The 21,670-nt window shown below is 39.4% G+C and overlaps 1 protein-coding gene across 7 annotated transcripts in view; it reads right to left on the reverse strand.

Annotated features, from left to right (window-relative positions):
* Positions 1 to 21,670, reverse strand: part of DNM3 (dynamin 3) — a 568,793-nt gene that overhangs the window by 367,978 nt on the left and 179,145 nt on the right. For all 7 annotated transcript variants that reach the window (XR_012091293.1, XM_007989500.3, XM_007989506.3 and 4 more), the window contains exons 5-9: positions 13,781 to 13,879; positions 13,021 to 13,181; positions 9,268 to 9,410; positions 4,813 to 4,948; positions 2,479 to 2,546 (exon numbers count right to left, since the gene is read on the reverse strand). Coding sequence is in view for 6 of the 7 variants with exons in the window: in XM_007989500.3 (XP_007987691.2) it covers positions 2,479 to 2,546; positions 4,813 to 4,948; positions 9,268 to 9,410; positions 13,021 to 13,181; positions 13,781 to 13,879 (607 nt within the window). In the remaining variant the exon portion in view is untranslated. The remainder of the gene's footprint in view (positions 1 to 2,478; positions 2,547 to 4,812; positions 4,949 to 9,267; positions 9,411 to 13,020; positions 13,182 to 13,780; positions 13,880 to 21,670) is intronic.

Here is a 21,670-nt window from a genome sequence, read left to right on the forward strand (position 1 = left end):
TTTCTCCTCGCCTTTCGCGTACCCTATGTTTTAGTCAATTTGCCTTTGCTTATATTGTATGTCTTTGCCTTTGTCTATGATGTTCATTTCACACTCTTCACAATTTTGGTCTATTCAAATCCCACCTGTGCTATAAAGCCCAGATGCAAAGCAAGCACTTATAGTTCCAGTCTTTCCCCAGTCCTGCTGCTGAGACCTTCCTTCTTGGAAGCCCAGCATTCTATTTCACATTGCAGGAAGCCGGGCACATGTTTTAGTCCCATCACTACACAGTAGGGAGAGATGTTACCCTATTTATCTTGATTTGCCCCATAAGGACTGTCTCCCTCCCTTGCTCATAGTCAGCATTCAGTGTTAACAAAACAATGAAGAAAAACAAAGCATCTCTTCCATCAAGTCCTTCATGGGCAAAGAGGGCTTCTACTACTCAAATAGCTAATGGAATCAAATGGGAAAAAAATTGTCAAACCAAGCATATTTAAAGGCCTAAATAAGCATACCGTGAGTATGTCTTAAGCTCAGGACATTGTGCATTTCTTATCATCTTACAGGCAAATTTATAATAACAACCAACAATCTCCTATTGTTAGGCGTATAAATCAGAAATCGACAACTCTCAATTACTGAGATTTTGCAGTTATATTTGACAAAAGCTGCATATGGTAATGAGTTTTACAAGTGAAGTAAAAATACTGTATTTGGCTGAGTTCAAATACTGCATGACCCAAAAAATGTAATTTGGTTCCACTGCATCTATCAGATAAACATGTCCAAATACCAGTTCTGCCCAGCTAAAAAGTAAAACAGTTTCTACACCATATGTATTCTGGATTTGGTGTAGAAGAAATAGAATAGGGAGCTTAGAAATCCTACCGATGATAAAAGAAAAAACATTAGGTTTGGTTATAGAGGTTTTCTCCTCTTCACTTTGTAAACTCATATCTGCCCATACTATTTGAGATTTGTGGAGCAGATTGTCTAAATTTTAAAACAATAAACAACTCAAGCATCATAACTCCTTTGTAAAATCACTCATCACATGCACGCTCAGTGTCAAGCTTTGCCTTCTCAGGGTCTGTTCCCAGCATAGTCTCAACTCGGCCCTTTGGCAGAGGCTGAACCACAAACGACAACAGGCAGAGGCCACCTCCTTCATACGAGGCAATCTATGTACTAGGCAACTTAAGTTTTATTTCCTTGAATTAAGGACACTACAATTCAACATATGCTCATTAAGTTACGTTTAGCCTTCTGTACATGAAATGAAGAAATAAGTATTTTTAAATCATTTGTTTTTATCATAGTTCTTTAAAGAAATTGTGACGAACTGAATGTTCGTGTTCCCCTAAAACTTCATATGTTGAAACCGTACCCCTCAATGTGATGGTAGTAGGAGGTGGGGCCTTTGGGGGATAATTACATCATGGAGGCAGAACCCTCATGAATGGGATTAGTGCCCTTATAAGAAGAGGCCAGAGAGCTGACTAGCTTTCTCTCTGCCACATGAGGACAGAATGAGAAGACAGCAATGTGTAGGCTGGAAAAGGGCTCTCACCAGAACCCAACCATGCTCACACCCTGACCCAGGATTTTCAAACTCCAGAACCGTGAGAAATAAATTTCTGTTGTTTATAAGCCACCCAGTCTGTGGTCATTTGTCACAGCAGTCCAAACAGACTAAGATAGAAGGTAATTTAGAATAAACTCACTTTAAACAAGTGGAAATTCAGACACAAGTTCCACCCCACCCCCAACTCCACCCAGCTCAGGTCCCTCTGCTCTCCTGACCACATTCCTCAAGACAGTCCCAATGCACATGCATGATTCCTGGCTCCATGGGTACATGCTGTGCCCTCTCACCTCTGTACCTTTGGTCATCCCACACCTTCCACCAGAAAGCCCTTCCTTTTATCCTCCAGCCTCAACAACCTCCATTCCATCCTTCCATCCTCTCCTGTCTCATCACACTGCCACCCACTTCATATACATGCCCCCACACGTGCAAGCACACATGCACACACAACACCTCCTGGCCTGTTGAAATCATTCTCTCCACATGCAAGGATAAATTTGAAAGTAACTACCTCCATTCATCTTTCCCAATCTTGCTCACAACATTAATCAGAATTAATCTGTCCCTTCTCCGGTATAAGTAATGATTAATTATGAGCATGTCTGGCCTCCCTCATGAAAAACGAAGGCTCTGGAGAATGGGGTCTTGCTAATCTGCAAATCCCCTATTGTGCAGAGTACAGGCTGGAAGTGCAGAAGATGTTTTTGCTTTTTCACTTGGAAAAAACTGACTACAGCAATACAGGAAGTTACCATTAAACCCCAAAGCAGGATTTCCTGTTTCTGACTCCCACCTCTGTATTCTACCCTGTTCAATGATGAAAAGACGAGTTTCCTAGCTATTTATAAACATTAATTTTCTTTTGGTACCTTGAACAGATGACAAAAAAAAAGTGAATCACTTGCCTGATACCATGTATGTTTTTGATTGCATAGCTTATTTCTCTCCGCAGTTCTTTCTCATTGAACTCCATCTGCAGATGCAAAATGAGCCATGGTTATGACACTTAATTCCTTTGAATAATATTGTTGAATATTACAGAATGAGAATAACTTGACTTCGTTATTAATAAGTGGATACTCATGTCTTTCCTAACCTAAACCCAGATGGCCAAAACATCTGTTTATATAAAGTTCAAGGCAACACAGAACACTAGGGATTTTGGGGAGTTTAGGGGCAGTGGATTTTAACTCTATTATAGATATGGAGTGCTATGCATAAGGATGCCTTCTGGACATAAATCTAGCCATTCATTTGAAATGTATAATTCTTCATTCTTTTGCTAAATACGGTAAATTTGAAGGCACAGGAGAATGTATAAATGAGGGTATCACCTGATGTGCAGTAGCAGTACAGATGTCCTGAAATTAACAATGACTGTCTTTTGTCCCTGGCCACTTAAACCATTTGAGTTAAAGATCTCTTTGTAAAAGAAAATTAGTGCTATTTTAAAAAGACAACACAGGATAGATTACTGTACAAACATTTCTTAGAAGCCCAAGGTACCATAAATTTACTTGGAAGTAGGATCAAAGTGTCACAGAGCTTAGACCCCAAAGGGGTGGCCAGAGAACACTGAGTTCAGCCCTGACTTCTGAGATTTGGCCTCTCCAGCTTCATTGTCTGTCTACTTCCCCCTCATACTTTATGTCCTGGAATGACGAATTGCTCTAGGTCTCTACCCACAACCAATGGCTTCATAGCTCAGGACCTTTATCATTCCTCTCCTGTCTGGATCACCCCCTCCTGTAACCTACCTCTTCCTGCTTAACTAGCTGCTCATCCTTCCAAACTCAGCTCAGAAGCCTGGCTCCCTCACACACTTGAGCTGGGATTCATGTCTGTGGGCTGTGTTTCCATAGCACTTTGTGCTGAAGTTTATCACTTTACTTAGCACATTTGAATGAAACTATCTATTTACCCATTTGCTTCCCACACGAAGACATAAGCACTCGCCTCTCTGTTTGAGACAAGTAGCATGGTCCCTAAAACCACTCAACTGCCTATTGGGCATTTTACACTTTGCACATCCAAAGCAGAACTCCTAATTCACTTCTCCATACAAACAGAGCTTTTCCTTCATTTCCCTCATCTGATGGGCACCACCACTCACTCAGCTGTGAAAGCCAAAACCTTGGAAGTCATCTAAAAACTTATCTTTCTTCCATTCCCCCATTTCAGTCGAAGTCCTAGCAACTTTATCTCCAAAACCCCAAAGCCACCCATCTCTCTCTATCCTTTCTTGCTGGAGCACTTTTACTGGAAAGCTAAAGAAGTTTAATTCTCAGCATTTCTTCCTTGCACCAGCCTCTTCCAAGACCCTGTGCCTGACTGTGTGTTTATAATTTTGTATTCTTCTTCAAGGGGACCTGCAAAATTGTAGAAGTTTCAGACCCCACAGAAAATGAATCCACCCCTTGTCTGACCCACTGTTCTCCTCACGTCTCTTGGCTCTTTACAATCCAGCAGGTATACTACTCTTCTAAAATCATCAACGAATCAAGTCACATTACTGCTTAAAACCCTCCTGTAACTTCCCATTGTTCAGCATAGACTTTACCTCAACCTAGAAAGCCTTGTGTGAACTGGACACTTCCTCCCTCTCTGAATTCATTTCATGCCCCTCTCCTTCATCAGCCACATCTCTTCTTCACCTGTCATACGTTAGTGTCTTATCTGAGGTTGCTACTTCTGCCTTGAACAACCCCTTTCCCCCAGAGCTTTACCCAGCTGACCTCTTCATGCCATTCTGGGCACAGTTTAAATGTCCCCTGCTCAGACAGAACTTGCCTGATTATTCCATTAAAAGTGGCTCATCCGGCCCCTTTCTTTTATATCATGTTACATAAAAACATTTGCAACTTTCTTATTTTGTCTGTCTGTTAATTTTCTGTCTTTCCCCACTAGACAAGCAAGGGCCTTCTCTGTCTTAATCACTAGCACCTAGAAATTTGGTGCATAGTATATGCTTAAGAAATATTTTTAAATTAATTAGACAACAAACATCATAGGAAACTCAATTAGTATTTGTGTTTGAAATGTAGTTAAAACTCATTAAATAAAATCAGAATCATCAGTAAGAACACATTTCTCTCCTGAATTTCATTACCTGAATATGGAGGTTTTGTTCAAAGAACTATGTTAGTTCTATACCACTCACACAATATTTTATCGAGTTGTATAAAACAGAATACGGAAGTGAAGTGAAACTAAGGGAAAAAATAACGTTTGACACAAACCTTTACTATCTCAAAAGGAAAGCGTTCATGAAAAATACGATTGATTTTAGCACCACCTGAGAGTTCCAGGGTATCTACTTGATCCCCTGACCCTTCAATTCTCTTCTCAAAGTCCACAGCAAATTGTTGAACCATCCTGTAATTGTTAAAGAGAAATAGATTCAAGTCAAAGTTACAAGCCTTTGCACTCTTCATTTTCTTTTCCTATGATTATTCCTTAGAATCGTTTTCCAGGTACTCTTAGTGGCACCTACTGGCAGAGTTAACACTGCACTCTATGTAGCACTCACAGTGTAATTATATGAAATACACATCATTAAGATTTTAGATATTTAATTAGAATAAACATTTAAATATATTTGTCTTTCAATGCATTCTGTTCATTTGATTGCAGTCATAAAATGATATTTAAAGAATACTTGATGGGGCCGGGCACGGTGGCTCATGCCTATAATCCCAGTACTTTGGGAGGCTGAGGCGGGTGGATCACCTGAGGTCAGGAGTTCGAGACAAACCAGGCTAACACAGTGAAACCCCGTCTCTACTGAAAATACAAAATATTAGCCAGGCGTGGTGCAGGTAGTCCCAGCTACTCGGGAGGCTGAGGCAGGAGAATGGCGTGAATCCAGGAGGCGGGGCTTGCAGTGAGCCGCGATGGCGCCACTGCACTCCAGCCTAGGTGACAGAGCGAGACTCCGTCTCAAAAAAATAAATAAATAAACAAACAAACCAAAAAAAACAGAATACTTGAAATAGAGAGTTAATCAATTAAACTTTATGTAGAATAGTCAAATGGACCCGGACTCCCATGACATCACAGCCACCTAGTGTTCCAAATGCTCCAGCACTATCACTCCCCCAATGTCACAGCCTCAATGTCTCCTCACACTCATCCCTAGGTGATTTCAAGGTTACTATAGCTTGAAGGGTTATTGAGAAATAGTTTCTCCACACCTTCCGCTTTAGCCCATAACTCTCAGAAGACAGTGGCCCATATGCTCAACTGTACTGGATGTTTATTTCCTCTTAGCTGCCTTGAACTCAACACATCTAAAACAACCTCTTAATGTCTTTCACTTCCAAACCTGCTGATCCTCCTGCATTCCCAAATCTCCCCTCATGGTGAATGACACCACCCACCCCAGGCAGGGAAGATGGGGCATCCAGCATACCTCCCTTTCCCTCACCCAACAGTTTCAGGGAGCCACAGTTGTAGGTCATTTATCCTCCATTACAATTCAGCTAGTTGAGCTTTTCCTCCTCAACCTGCTAACACTGCCTTGGTTCAGCTCTCAGCAACACCTCCCGTCATCACTGAAGGCTCCTCTAGATGATCATCCTGCTTTTGGGTTTATCTTTGTCCAAATCAGACCTCACCCTATCAGAATAACACATATTTGTGACTCCTGTACAACTAGCTCTAGCCTTGTTTTTCAATGGATCCCCACAATTTGAATATACAATCAAAACTCTTTAGCCCATCTCCCAGAATTTCATGGTCTGGCCTTGGCCGCCTCTTCAGCCCCATCTCTTACCACTCATCCCACTCACCTTCCAGCCAACCATAAGGAAGTCATTGCAGTTCCCCAAATGCACCATGCCCCTGTGCTTTTACACTTGTTTTTCTTTCTGCTCAGAACGCCATTCTCTCTGTACCTTGCTGCTTTGCCTGACCAATTTTTACATGTTCTTTAAGACTCAGATCAAGCATTGGTTCTTCCCAGAAACTTTTCATGATCCATGACTCTATCTAGCACCACTCCTCATCGCCCCTCCTCTGCATCTTCAGCGTATTTCCTGCAGAGCACTTGGCACAGTACATTTACATTGCTACGTCTATTAGTCACTCTCCTAAGGGCAAGGACCATGTGTTTTCTTTACCTTTTCCTGCTCAACATAATTGGGAGATTTAATAAATATTTGTTCCATGAAAGAATGAATTACCTTACACTGGCTGCCAAGAAGAAGAAGAAGAGGAAGAGGAAGAAGAAGAAGAAGAAGGAAAGAAGAAAAAAAGAAGAAAGGAGAAGAAAGAAAAAGAAAGAAAGAAAGAAAGAAAGAAAGAAAGAAAGAAAGAAAGAAAGAAAGAAAGAAAGAAAGAAAACAAACGAAAGAAAGAAAGAAAGAAAGAAGAAAGAAAGAAAAAGAAAGGAAGAAGAAAGAAAAAGAAAGGAAGAAGAAAGAAAGAAAAAGAAAGGAAGGAAAAGAAAGAAAGAAAGAAAGAAAGAAAGAAAGAAAGAAAGAAAGAAAGAAAGAGAAAGAAAGAAAGAAAGAAAGAAAGAAAGAAAGAAAGAAAGAAAGAAAGAAAGAAAGAAGAAAGAAAAAGGAAAAAGAAAGGAAGGAAGGAAGGAAGGAAGGAAGGAAAGAAGGAAGGAAGGAAGGAAGGAAGAAAGAAAGAAAGAAAGAAACAAAGAAAGAAACAAAGAAAGAAAACAACTGTGTTCATTTATGATTACCAGGTTTAGAAACTCCAATTTAAACATACTGGAACTACTTTCAAATTCAAAATCTAAAAGGAAAACAATTCAAACTATCTAAAACTTGTATCTTTTTATTCTCTTCCATCAAAATCATAGGTGAATGAAAAGTAACTACAAATTATTTAGGCCAAAGAAGCTAGACTATAATTGGATTTAGTTATGTTCATGTATATGCAAATTTTATTTTTTAAAAACACCTGGAGAGGTATGACATACATGCTGAAACATGAAAAATTTTTCAGAACGTGTACCTCTAGCTGCCCCTTCCCCTAAACCCTATACCTCAGCTACCTGATCCATTTACTAACCCTAGAAAAAATGTCACCAAAGTTCTCACGATTCTCTTGCCCTCCTCCTTCCACATGACTCTCCTACTTCACGACCTGTTTTCTCTGCAAATTCACATCCTTCCTCACATGTAACTGCTTCCTCATCTGGGCTCCCTTAATATTTTACACTTACAGAAACATAGCATTTATTAGCTTTAACACAATTGTGTTAAATTGTGTTAATTTTTATGTCCGTTTTTCCCTACTCTACTGGGACTTCTTGAGGGCAAGAATTTTATTTATCGTTCAATTCACAAAACCAGACACTGAGTGCATGAAGAGATTAGAGGAAGGAGGAAGAACAGAGAAAGTAAGGCAGGAGGAAATGATAGAAGAGAGAAAAGAAATAGGTCAGAAATAATAGGGCCATAAAGAAGAAGCTGAATCAGTCCTCTGCAAGTCAAGAATCTAGCTGTGAAAAGTTCTGTAATCTGAGTCCAATAAAGTCACAGAGGCAAGACCCAGTATTTGCAAGCAGAATAGTTTTAGCTGGATATTAAGATAATGATCTAGGGCCTAAACAGAAATAGCTTTCTCTGTAACTTGAAGAGTTTTTACAAGAGCTCAACCAAACCCAAGAATGAAAACAAAGAATAAATTAGGAAAGAGTTACATCTGAAAAAAAACAAAACAAAACAAAAAAACTCTTTCCTTTGTATAATATTTTTGATGAGGAAATAGAGGATGAAGCAATTAATATTGTATTTAAATATTTGAGTATTTGGGAATCTCCTCACAAAGAAAGAAATAATAGTGTGCGCTTTAAATGCCAATTGAAGGATGCTTTGATTGTCAGGCTGCAGGAGAAAAAAGGGAGCCATAAGAGGTACCGAACATCATCTTCGGAGGTAGACCTTGGGTATCCTGCAGTGTGTGCTGGGCAGGGGAGCCTTCCCGTTGAGAGGGACTTGACAAAATTGGCAGCACAGGATAAAGGAACTGATGGCACCAGAAGGAGTCAAGGGAGAGAAGACAGTGTAAGATATAAAGAGCTAGGAATTCTCTAACAATTCTCTGCCATCCTACTCCAAGACACCACAGGAATAACTCTAGTAACCCAAAGATAAGATGGGAAGATCATGACGGGGTGAAAAGATGCTTGGCAGTTTCACATTTGCATTTTCAAAGGGCTACATTAAAATCATTATGTAAAAGGAAAAAAAAAAACTAGAGCCTTATTGTTAGCATTTTTTAATTAAATCCTTGGTTTTCATTCCACTGAAAAATGCACACAAATAAGTTACATGAAATAATTGGAATAAAGGATAATAAGTACAATTGACATCCATAGAAACAGCTGAAAAATATATTTTCATCTGTATTTACCCAATTCTAAGACAAGGGACAAAAATTCCTGCTGGGTCATCCCTAATAGTTTTACTCACTTAATCCAGTTTTAAAAACACAATGTAAATGGGCATAGCGATGCTCAATTGGTAAGTTGATAATAACAGAATAATACCAATAATTCGTGTTCAACAAAGCATAAAAATTCAAGAGTTCTTGTATATCATATAGATAGTCTCAGATAGTTTACTTGCTGCCTCTGTTAAGCCTAAGAAACAACATGACAAATAGACTAAGGCAAAAGAAAACTAAAAAAATTAGTTTAAAATGCTGCGCCAAGGAAGGGAAAGGTGACCTACTGCAGCAATGCTTTGGTCTTCCTGGTTGGGTCTTCTGGTTTGAAATTTTTGTAGGCTTCTACTTCGTGTTCTATGGAGAGCAACTGTCCCTGTAGTTTGTTCCTGAAGTTTGGTAGGGTATCCCGAATGTGGTTGGTAAGTTGCTAAACAAAACAAAATCATACACACAGATTGAAGTTTGAATCATATACACAGATTAAAGACTAACTCAGGAGACAAATATCAGCTCCATTGTTTTTATAATCATTCAAAATTTCAAACATTATGTCTACATTTGAGAATGACTATTATGTAGATAGGGAGAAGAAACACCAACTCCCTCCTCCACTGCCCTTCAGAGATGCTCAAAATTCCCTCATTTAGAGTCACTCACTTGAGCTATCTCTTTAAATCTGGGAAGCTCCTGTTAAAATGCAGCTAATGTTACTAATGAGGCTGCCCAATAACACCTTAGTTAGCATGGATTGACTTATCAGATCTCCTACCTGGTACAAAGGAACCTTAAGTTAGAATGTGATAGAAATAAGGACGCTAGGAGTCACAGGTGCTGCCTGGTGTTCTCAGGACTAAGTGGTTTACCACACAGGTGGAGCTCAGGTAGCCAAGGTGCCAGAGGCACCTGCCAGCTGTTAACTTTATCCACATTCTTCAGCTGAGGCAGCAACTTACTCGTACTTCCACCTCTAGGTCCCAGTGCAACTCCATGACTGAGTAAGGGAAAGCTCTCTCTGCTATTGAAGGCTCGACATAACCATCTACTTGATATTTCCACTGAGATCAGCAGGCACCTCAAGCTCAGTACAATGAAAACTTCTCCTAGAGCCTAAGAGCGCATGATTAATTAAGAACAAAGGTGAGATAAAAACCTAGATTGTTTAGGTCTTACGGTCTTTCTATTACAATGCAGTTAAAGAAAGTCTTAATTAAAAGAAAAAACAGATAACCTTCTTGAACTGCCTAAGTGATGAACTTGAAATCAATAAAAAGAATATAAACTTCCTAGAAATGCAGAAAAAAGAAAAAATATTAAAATTAGGGAGAATTAATATACCCAGATTGACTGAAGAAACTATTTTCAGTCATCTTTATGTTTATCTGAGGTCAACTGAATATATTTATTAAATAAATCTAGAGTTATTTGTCAATAGTTTATAACTGTATTACCCACTTGATCACAGTAATAAATTGTTATGTTAGCACCCTGGCATGCACTGCTGTTCTAACTATGAAGCAGGCAAAAAAAGAGCTGAGAGGACAGCATTCCCGATAGCAACGTCACGAGAGACAAAGACCCAAATCTAACAGAAACAGCAACCACAAGAAACCAGCAACCAACTAACTGCCATGTGAACTGGTAAATAATAAAAATACCTGATTTTCACCTTTTGCTTCTCAGACATCTCCAGAGCAAAGCAATACTGTGTCTTTCTAAAACACTTCTTCCCCTGGCTTCCATGACTCCAGCTTCTCTAATTTTTCTGCTATCCATTCTCGATATATCTTCTCTATTTCCTTGGACAATTCACCCTCTTTGCCAGAACAGTAATTATTGAAATTCCTCAAATCTGGGTCCGAGGCCTCTTTTTCGTTTACTCTTTGTTCTCTCTTCAGGGAATCTCATTCCATCCATGGCTTCAATAAACATCCAAATACCTATAGCTGTAAGATGTTGTCTCCAAACAAGATTTATCTTTGCTGTGGCATGCATATTTGACCAACTGCTTGACTTCTCCTCTTGGATGTGTCAATGACATCTCAAGCTCAACATTTCCAAAATCAAGTATTTGATCTTCCCTTCAGGGTTCCTCATCTTGGTGACTTTATAAGAACCTGGAAACCTTGGATATAACCTTGACTCCACCTCTCCCAACACCCAACAACTCTAATCTACCACCTAGTCCTCAATTTTCCTGAACATTTCTCAAACCTGCCCCTTCTTTTCATCTCCACTGGCCCTTACAACCAAATTCCCATAATTTCTCTTTTACTCCTAACTGGTCTACTCTTGGTCTTCCTGTCTTCAATACCATATTCTTTTTTCACCCATGGATCTGATCTTGTTATTCCTCTACTCAGGACCCTTAAATGACTCCTTATTGGTCTTAGGTAAGAGCCAAAATCATCAATTTGGTCTAGAAACATTACAGGATTCAGCCACTGCCTACATCTCCAATATCATCTCATACAACTCACTACCTCTTTCTCTGCCTTCCCCCCACAATGAAAATTTCATTCAATTTTTCAAAAATGTCATGTCATTTTGCAGTATTTTCCATATGAATTATCCTATAGGATCAGAAGTATTGGTACACATACATAGCCATAGAATTATCTTAGTTTCAAACATAGTATAAATATTCTTGAAGCAATTAAGAGAGAGTGATTATCCAGGAAAGGAGACATCTTTAGAAAAAAAAAATCATTCAATTTTCAGTCAACGAGAATCCAATTGTGTCATAACTTGGGCGTCACCTGTAATAATCTAATAGTCAACCACCTCCTTCTGTTTTTCCAGTATTCAAAACCTAACTCATTTCCAGCTTTATCTTCCTAACCATATTAGTGATTTTCTTCTAAGATTTTCTCAGTTTATTTGTGTTTTTTGTAGGCCAATACAGCTGTGAAAGCAGTATTCTAAAGAGAGTTTTGACAATGCAAAATATATTGGTAGAGTGTTAGGATTCTTGCATAACAATGCTCCTTCTCTAAAATATATTCATATTTTTAAATGGTACAATCATAGTGATGTTTCCTAGAGTCCAAATATTTATCTTTAATTAAAAAGTATAAACTTTACAATAGTCTGTGTTGAAATCTCTTAAAATGGAATTATAACACAATTTTTTATTTTCTAAAATTTCTTCTCAGTTGTTTTGCCTAAATTGTTCAGGTATAATGTCACATATTATGACAGCTATTGATACTTTCTAGGAGCTAAGAATCAGAAATCTACTTGATTGATTGATTGATTGCCTGATTAAGTTTGTACGTAACAGTTAAAGCATGACTTATAAGAATATTTGTGAGAAAGGCTGCTAGTCACATGAAGTCAATATAATCAAAACTCAGGGAGGGGGTCCTGCATTCAATGACAATGATGCTTGTCATAACACTTAACTCCAATAGGGGAAGGAATATCTGTAACCAAGTAAGAGCATTGAGGATTTATGGAAGAAGTTTGTGCATAGTGCATGGAGCGGGGTAGGTAGAAGGCCCAATTCTAAATTATTGTGGGAAAAGGGGTTATCTGGAAAAGCATCTTAGATGAGTGGAAATCAATGATTATTAAACTAGGATTTGTGATTCTAAAGACTTTAAATTAAGAAACAAATCAATTCTAAACAAAGTCATAAAAAAAATTAACAGAAAGTGTAACCTAGCCTTTACAGATTGGTGCTTCAAAAACAGATCCCAAGAGATCAACTTTTCAAAGTTATAAAAATTTAACTTCTCAAGGTAACTACATATTACAAATGAATTATATGCTAAAATGTATATCCCTGTTCACTGTTCCTAAATAGGTATGTGTTTCTGCTTTGAGAACTATTCTTTCAATAACAGGAAGATGAGTTCTATTCACTGAGAATGGTAATAGTGTGAATCTGAGGTACTAATACCCATTTTTAAAATCCCTATCATTGAAGCTGCATGTCTTGTTTTGGAAAAAAATAAACTTAAAAATAATAACTACAAATTCCAGCATCCACTTACATATTTCATAACTGTTCTTATTGCTTGAAAGAACATTTTTACCTGATTAAGGACCTTCTGCAGGTGTGGGGTTCCCATTCGGTCAGCGATATGTCTGTAAGCCGGGTGGGAAAGGAAAAACTTCCTCTCTGCCAACATGGCTGCCTTTATGTCCTTCTTCCCATCTATGTCCTTCTGGCTTCTGTTTACCACCCCCACATAACCTGAAACAAAACACAAATCTATGGAGTTGGGGACACTTTTTGTGGCTTGTTCCAGGGAGATTTCAAGGCTCTCACATAGGCAGACTAAGAAAAGCAAAACTAGTTTTAGGTGTGAAGACTGAGTCCCTTTATAAAACTCAATGGGAAACATCAGTATTGAACACAGGCTACTGATTGAGCTCACAATAATTTTTTAGCATCAATACAGTAGTGTCTCTCACCCTTAAACTGTGTGCATTTTAAGAGTGTGTATCTTCGCAGTTTTGTCATATAGCAGGCAAGTAAATATCAGGCTTACAATAGTACAAGTTTATGCAGTCTATGATGAATATTTATAACCTCGCTTCAAACTCCTTCTTTTTCCTGTTTTCTTATTCCTATTATTTTAAGGAATAGTTCTCCCTTTGGATTATTTTCTAATATATCATTTGGGAACGTACAGCCATTCCATAAAAAGTATAATTAATGATAAATCCATTCCTTACAACTGAGAAGGCATTAAAACCAAAACTCCTAGTGGCTTCCCAATCATTTCTCTTCCATATAACCAAAAACAAACAAACCAAAAAAAAAGTATCGTATAGACCACAGTACATTACCCCTGCGAAGAGGCAACAGTTTGTTCTCTAGAACATCTCTGGCATCCGTTCCTTCATCCATAAGATCCAGTTTGGTGATAACTCCAATGGTTCTCAGACCTGCATCATAAACAAACCCAACATTACACAATTTGCAGAAGACTAACAAATTTTAAAGACATATATGTCGCAATGCTAAATGTAAAGCACATTTTCCCGGTCGTTTTCCCATTTCCTTCTGTCTTACTTTGTTTTCTAAGTGCTACTTGAGTTTGGTGATTTCAATGTCATGAGGAGAGTTGCCAAACCACCCATCCAGAAGATAACCTTCAACCCAAGGGGGAAAAACAAATAGCTGTAGCACTAAATAATTTCCAAATATATGAGTTTATTTTTGTACCAGGCATATATGGAAATTATACATTTTCATTTCTTCCCAAATTCTCCACCAAATATGAATGTTTGAAGTTTTATGTATTACATTATTAAAAGCAAATAAACAAATAAATAGGTTATGCATGGACCAATTGTGAGAGTGTGGATCAAGGATTACTACTGATCCAGTTCTAGTCACTGAGGTCAAAAAAAAATAAAGGAAGAAAAGCAGGTATAGTGTCATCACCAAAAATAGACTCGTAAGCCACACAGCATTCACCATGCCTTAGAAAAGGAAATACGATTTAATGGAAAGAAGACTGTGTACTAGGCTTGGATTCTAGTCTCAAGGCATGTCACCAAAACTCCACAGGTCTCAGTTTTCCTCATCTGTCAAATAAATAGTTAGAAACCATGATCTCCAAGGTTTCTTTCAGTAATAAATAATGTAAGAACCTAGACATTTTGAGTAGCACATCAGATACATGATACTTGCCATTTGCTTTCTTCATTAGATGAAATGGATAGTATGTGCCTAGTAATTTATATTGCTTTTTGTTTTATTTTACTTTAAGTTCCAGGATACAAGTGCAGAATGTGTAGATCTGTTACATAGGTATACGAGTGCCATGGTGGTTTGCTGCACCTATCAACCTGTCATTTAGGTTTTAAGCCCTGCATGCATTAGCTATTTGTCCTAATGTTCTCCCTCCTCTCACCCCCAACCTCCTGACTGGCCCCAGTGTGTGTTGTTCCCCTCCCTGTGTCCATGTGTTCTCGTTCAACTCCCACTTATGAGTGAGAACATGTGGTGTTTGGTTTTCTGTTCCTGTGTTAGTTTGCTGAGGATGATGGTTTCCAGCTTCATTCATGTCCCTGCAAAGGACACGAACTCATTCTTTTTATGGCTACATAGTACTCCATGGTATATATGTACCACATTTTCTTTAGCAATCTATCATTGATGTCCATTTGGGTTGGCTCCAAGTCTTTGCTACTGTAAATAGTGCATCAATAAACACACGTACGCATGTGTCTTTATAGTAGAATAATTTATATTTCTTTGGGTATATACCCAGTAATGGGATTGCTGGGTCAAATGGTATTTCTGGTTCTAGATCGTTAAGGGATTGCCACACTGTCTTCCACAGTGGTTGAACTAATTTACACTCCCACCAACAGTGTAAAAGCATTTCTATTTCTCCACATCCTCTCCAGCATCTGTTGTTTCCTAACTCTTTAATGGTCGCCATTCTAACTGGCATGAGATGGTATCTCATTGTGGTCTTAATTTGCATTTCTCTAATGACCAGTGATGATGAGCTTTTCTTCATATGTTTGTTGGCTGCATAAATGTCTTCATTCGAGAAGAGTCTGTTCATAACCTTCACCCAGTTTTTGATGTGATTGTTTTCCTCTTGTAAATTTGTTTACATTCCTTGTAGATTATGGATATTAGCCCTTTGTCAGATGGGTAGATTGCAAACATTTTCTCCCATTCTGTAGGTTGCCTGTTCACTCTGATTATAGTTTCTTTTGCTGTGCAGAAGATCTTTCATTAGATCCCATTTGTCAGTTTTGGCTTTTGTTGCCATTGCTTTTGGTGTTTTAGTCATGAAGTCTTTGCCCATGCCTATGTCCTGAATAGATTGCCTAGGTTTTCTTCTAGTGTTTTTATGGTTTTGGGTCTTGCATTTAAGTCTTTAATCCATCTTGGGTTAATTTTTGTATAAGGTGTAAGGAAGGGGTCCAGTTTCAGTTTTCTGCATATGGCTAGTCAGTTTTCCGAACAACATTTGTTAAATAGGAAATCCTTTCCCCCTTGCTTGTATTTGTCAGGTTTGTCAAAGATCAGATGGTTGTAGATGTGGGGCATTATTTCTGAGTCCTCTGTTCTGTTCCATTGGTCTATATATCTGTTTTGGTACCAGTACCATGCTGTTTTGGTTACTGCAGGCTTGTAGTATAATTTGAAGTCAGGTAGTATCATGCCTCCAGCTTTGTTCTTTTTGCTTAGGATTGTCTTGGCAATGCGGGCTCTTTTTTGATTCCATATGAAATTTAAAGTAGATTTTTCTAATTCTGTGAAGAAAGTCAGTGGCAGCTTGATAGAGATAGCATTGAATCTATAAATTACTTTGGACACTATGGCCATTTTCATGATATTGATTCTTCCTATCCATGAGCGTGGAATGTTTTTCCATTTGTTTATGTCCTCTTTTATTTCCTTGAGCAGTGGTTTGTAGTTCTCCTTGAAGAGGTCCTCCACAACCCTTGTAAGTTGTATTCCTAGGTATTTTATTCTCTTTGTAGCAATTGCAAATGGGAGTTCATGCATAATTTGGCTGTTTGTCTCTTACTGGTGTATAGGAATGCTTGTGATTTTTGCACATTGATTTTGTACCCTGAGACTTTGCTGAAGTTGCTTATCAGCTTAAGGAGATTTCAGGCTGAGATGATGGGGTTTTCTAAATATACAATCATGTCATCTGCAAACAGGGATAATTTCACTTCCTCTCTTCCTATTTAAATATGCTTTATTTCTTTCTCTTGCCTGATTGCCCTGGCCAGAACTTCCTATGTTGAATAGGAGTGGTGAGAGAGGGCATCCTGGTCTTGTGCCAGTTTTCAAAGGGAATGCTACCAACTTTTGCCCATTCAGTATGATATTGGCTGTGGGTTTGTCATAAATAGCTCTTATTATTTTGAGATACATTCCATCAATACCTCATTTATTGAGAGTTTTTAGCATGAAGGGATGTTGAATTTTATTGAAGACCTTTCTGCATCTATTGAGATAATCATGTGATTTTTGTTGTTGGTTCTGTTTATGTGATGGATTGCGTTTATTGATTTGTGTATGTTGAGCCAGCCTTGCATCCCAGGGATGAAGTCGACTTAATCACGGTGGATAAGTTTTTTGATGTGCTGCTAGGTTTAGTATGCCAGTATTTTATTGAAGATGTTTGCATCAGCATCAATGTTCATCAGGGATACTGGCCTGAAATTTTCTTTTTTTATTGTGTCTCCACCAGGTTTTAGTATCAGGATGATGGTGCCTCATAAAATGAGTTAGGGAGGAGTCCCTCTTTTTTTATTGTTTGGAATAGTTTCAGAAGGAATGCTACCACCTCCTCTATGTACCTCTGGTAGAATTTGTCTGTGAATCTATCTGGTCCTGGGCTTTTTTTGGTTGGTAGGCTATTAATTACTGCCTCAATTTCAGACTTGTTATTGGTCTATTCAGGGATTTGACTTCTTCCTGGTTTAGTTTTGGGAGGGTGTATGTGTCTAGTAATTTATCCATTGTTTCTAGATTTCCTAGTTTATTTGCTTAGAGGTGTTTATAGTATTCTCTGATGGTAGTTTGTATTCCTGTGGGATCAGTGGTGATATCCCCTTTATCATTTTTTATTATGTTTATTTGATTCTTCTCTCTTTTATTCTTTATTAATCTGGCCAGTGGTCTATTTTGTTAATCTTTTCAAAAAACCAGCTCCTGAATTCATTGATTTTTTGAAGGGCTTCTCGTGTCTCTGTCTCCTTCAGTTCTGCTCTTGTCTTAGTTATTTCTTGTCTTCTGCTAGCTTTTGAATATTTTTGCTCTTGCTTCTCTAGTTATTTTAATCATGATGTTAGGGTGTCGATTTTAGATCTTTCCTGCTTTCTCCTGTGAGCATTTAGTACTATAAATTCCTCTATAAACATTGCTTTAGCTGTGTCCCAGAGATTCTGGTACATTATGTCTTTATTCTCATTGGTTTCAAAGAACTTATTTATTTCTGCCTTAATTTCGTTATTTACCCAGTAGTCATTCATGACCAGGTTGTTCAGTTTTCACAAAGTTGTGCAGGTTTCAGTGAGTTTCTTAATCCTGAGTTCTAATTTGATGGCACTGTGGTCAGAGAGACTGTTAGTTATGATTTCCATTCTTTTGCATTTGCTGAGGAGTGTTTTACTTCCAATAATGTGGTCAATTTTGGAATAAGTATGATGTGGTGCTGAGAAAAATGTATATTCTGTTGATTTGGGGTGGAGAGTTCTGTAGATGTCTAGTAGGTCCTTTTGGTCCAGAGCTGAGTTCAAGTCCTGAATATCCTCATTAATTTCCTCTCTCATTGACCTGTCTAATATTGACAGTGTGGTGTTAAAGTCTCCCACTATTATTATGTGGAAGTCCAAGTCTCTTTGTAGGCCTCTAAGAACTTGCTTTATGAATCTGGGTGCTCCTGTATTGGGTGCATATATATTTCAGATAGTTAGCTTTTCTTGTTGCATTGATTCCTTTACCATTATGTCATGCCCTTCTTTGTCTTTTTTGATCTTTGTTGGTTTCAAGTCTGTTTAATCAGATACTAGGATTGCAACCCCTGCTTTTTTTTTGCTTTCCATTTGCTTGGTAAACATTCTTCCATCACTTTATTTTGAGCCTATGTGTGTCTTTGCATGTGCTATGGGTCTCCTGAATACAGCACACCAATGGGTCTTGACTCTTTATCCAATTTGCCTGTGTGTGTGTGTGTGTGTGTGTGTGTGTGTGTGTGTGTGTGTGTTTTCTTGAGACACAGTCTTGCTGTGTCACCCAGGCTGCAGTGCAGTGGCACAATCTCAGCTCACTGCCACCTCTGCCTCCTGGGTTCCAGCGATTCTCCTGCCTCAGCCTCCTGAGTAGCTGGGACTACATGCGCACGCCACCACGCCAGGCTAATTTTTGTATTTTTTACTAGAGACGGGGTTTCAGCATCTCAGGCTGGTCTTGAACTCCTAACCTCATGATCCACCCATCTTGGCATCCTAAAGTGCTGGGATTACAGGTGTGAGCTACTGTGCCCAGCCCAGTGTGTGTTTTTTAATTGGGTGATTTAGCCCTTTTACATTTAAGGTTAATATTGTTATGTGTGAATTTGATCCTATCATTACAATGCCAGTTGGCTATTTTGCCTGTTATTTGATGCACTTTCTTTGTAGTGTCAATGGTCTTTACAATTCAGTATGTTTTTGCAGTGGCTGGAATCAGTTGTTCCTTTCCACATTTAGTGCTCCCTTCAGGAGCTCTTGTAACACAGTCCTGGTGGTGACAAAATCTCTCAGTATTTGCTTGTCTGTAAAGGATTTTATTTCTCCTTCACTTATGAAGCTTAGTTTGGCTGGATATGCATTTCTGGGTTGAAAATTCTTTTCTTTAAGAATGTTGATCATGCCTGTAATCCCAGCACTTTGGGAGGCTGAGATGGGTGGATCACGAGGATAGCAGACTGAGACCATCCTGGCTAACACGGTGAAACCCTGTTTCTACTAAAAATACAAAAAGTTAGCCAGGCGTGGTGGCAGGTTCCTGTAGTCCCAGCTACTCAGGAGGCTGAGGCAGTAGAATGGAGTGAACCCGGGAGATGGAGCTTGCAGTGAGCTGAGATTGCACCACTGCATTCCAGCCTGAGCAACAAAGTGAGAATCTGTCTCAAAAAAAATGTTGAATATTGGCCTCCACTCTCTTCTGGCTTGTAGGGTTTCTACAGAGAGATCTGCTGTTAGTCTGATGGGCTTCCTTTTGTGTGTAACCCAACCTTTCCCTCAGGCTGCCCTTAACATTTTTTCCTTCATTTCAACTTTGGTGAATCTGATGATTATGTGTCTTGGGGTTGCTCTTCTCAAGGAGTATCTTTGTGGTGTTTTCTGTATTTCCTGAATTTGACTGTTGCCCTGTCTTGCTAGGTTGGGGAACTTCTCCTGGATAATACCCTGAAAAGTGTTTTTCAACTTGATTCCATTCTCCCTGTCACTTTCAGGTACACCAATCACATGCAGGTTTGGTCTTTTCACATAGTCCCATATTTCTTGGAGGCTTTGTTCATTCCTTTTCATACTTTTTTCTCTAATCTTGTCTTCACGCTTTATTTCATTAAGGTGATCTTCAATCTCTGATATCCTTTCTTCCACTTGATTGATTTGGCTGCTGATACTTGTGAATGCTTCACGAAGTTCTCGTGCTGTGTTTTTCAGCTCCATCAGGTCATTTGTGTTCTCCTCTAAAGTGGTTATTCTAGTTAGCAATTCCTCTAGCTTTTTTTTAAGGTTCTTAGCTTCCTTGCATTGCGTTAGAACATCCTCCTTTAGCTCAGAGGAGTTTGTTATGAACTTGTGAAGCCTGTTTCTGTCAATTCGCCAAACTCAATCTCCATCCAGTTTTGTTCCCTTGCTAGTGAGGAGTTGTGATCCTTTGGAGAAGAGGCATTCTGGTTTTTGGAATTTTCAGCCTTGTTGTGCTGGTTTTCCCTCATCTTCATGGATTTATCTACCTTTGGTCTTTGAGGTTGGTGATCTTCGGATGGGGTTTCTGTGTGGGCGTCCTTTTTGTTGATGTTGATGCTTTTTTTTTTTTTTTCTGTTTGTTAGTTTTCCTTCTAACAGGTCCCTCTGCTGCAGGTCTGCTGGAGTTTACTGGAGGTCCACTTCAGATCCTGTTTGCCCGGGTATCATCAGCGGAGGCTGCAGAACAGCAAAGATTGCTGTCTATTCCTTCCTCTGGAAGTTTTGTCCCAGAGGGGCACCTGCTAGATGTCAGCCAGAGCTCTCCTGTATGGGGTGTCTGTCAACCCCTGCTGGGAGGTGTTTCCCAGTCAGGAGGTATGCAGGTCAGGGACCCACTTAAGGAGACATTCTGTCCCTTAGCAGAGCTCAAATGCTGTTCTGAGAGATCTGCTGCTCTCTTCAGAGCTGGCAGACAGGAACATTTAAGTCCACTGAAGTTGTGCCCACAGCCACCCTTTCCCCCAGGTGCTCTGTTCTAAGAAGGTAGGAGTTTTATCTATATGGGACTGCTGCCTTTCTTTCAGAGATGCCCTGCCCAGAGAGGAGGAATCTAAAGAAGCAATCTGGCTACAGTGGCTTTGCTGAGCTGCAGTGGACTCCACTAGTTCGAACTTCCCAGCGGCTTTGTCTACACTGTGAGGGGAAAACCACCTACTCCAGCCTCAGTAATGGCAGACGCCCCTCCCCAAACCAAGTTCAAGCGTCCCAAGTCAATTTCAGACTGTTGTGCTGGCAGTGAGAATTTCAAGCTAGTGGATCTTAGCTTGCTGAGCTCTGTGGGTGTGGGATCCGCTGAACTAGACCACTTGGCTCCCTGGCTTCAGCCCCCTTTCCAGGGGAGTGAATGGTTCTGTCTAGCCAGTCCCAGGTACCACTGGGGTATGACAAAAAAAAAACTGCTGCAGCTAGCTCAGTGTCTGCCCAAACAGCCACCCAGTTTTGTGCTTGAAACCCTGGGCCCTGGTGGTGTAGGCACCTGAGTGAATCTCTTGCCTGTGGGTTGTGAAGACTATGGGAAAAGCATAGTATCTGGGTTGGAATGCACCATTCCTCTAGGCACAGTCCCTCCCAGCTTCCCTTTACTAGGTGAGGGAGTTTTTCAACCCCACGCACTTCCCAGATGAGGTAACACCCCATCCTGCTTTGGCTTGCCCTATATGGGCTGCACCCACTATCTAACCAGTCCCAATAAGATGAACTGGGCACCTCAGTTGGATTACAGAAATC

This window comes from Chlorocebus sabaeus, chromosome 25 (genome assembly GCF_047675955.1).
Source record: "Chlorocebus sabaeus isolate Y175 chromosome 25, mChlSab1.0.hap1, whole genome shotgun sequence".
In the NCBI taxonomy this organism is placed as follows: Eukaryota; Metazoa; Chordata; class Mammalia; order Primates; family Cercopithecidae; genus Chlorocebus; species Chlorocebus sabaeus.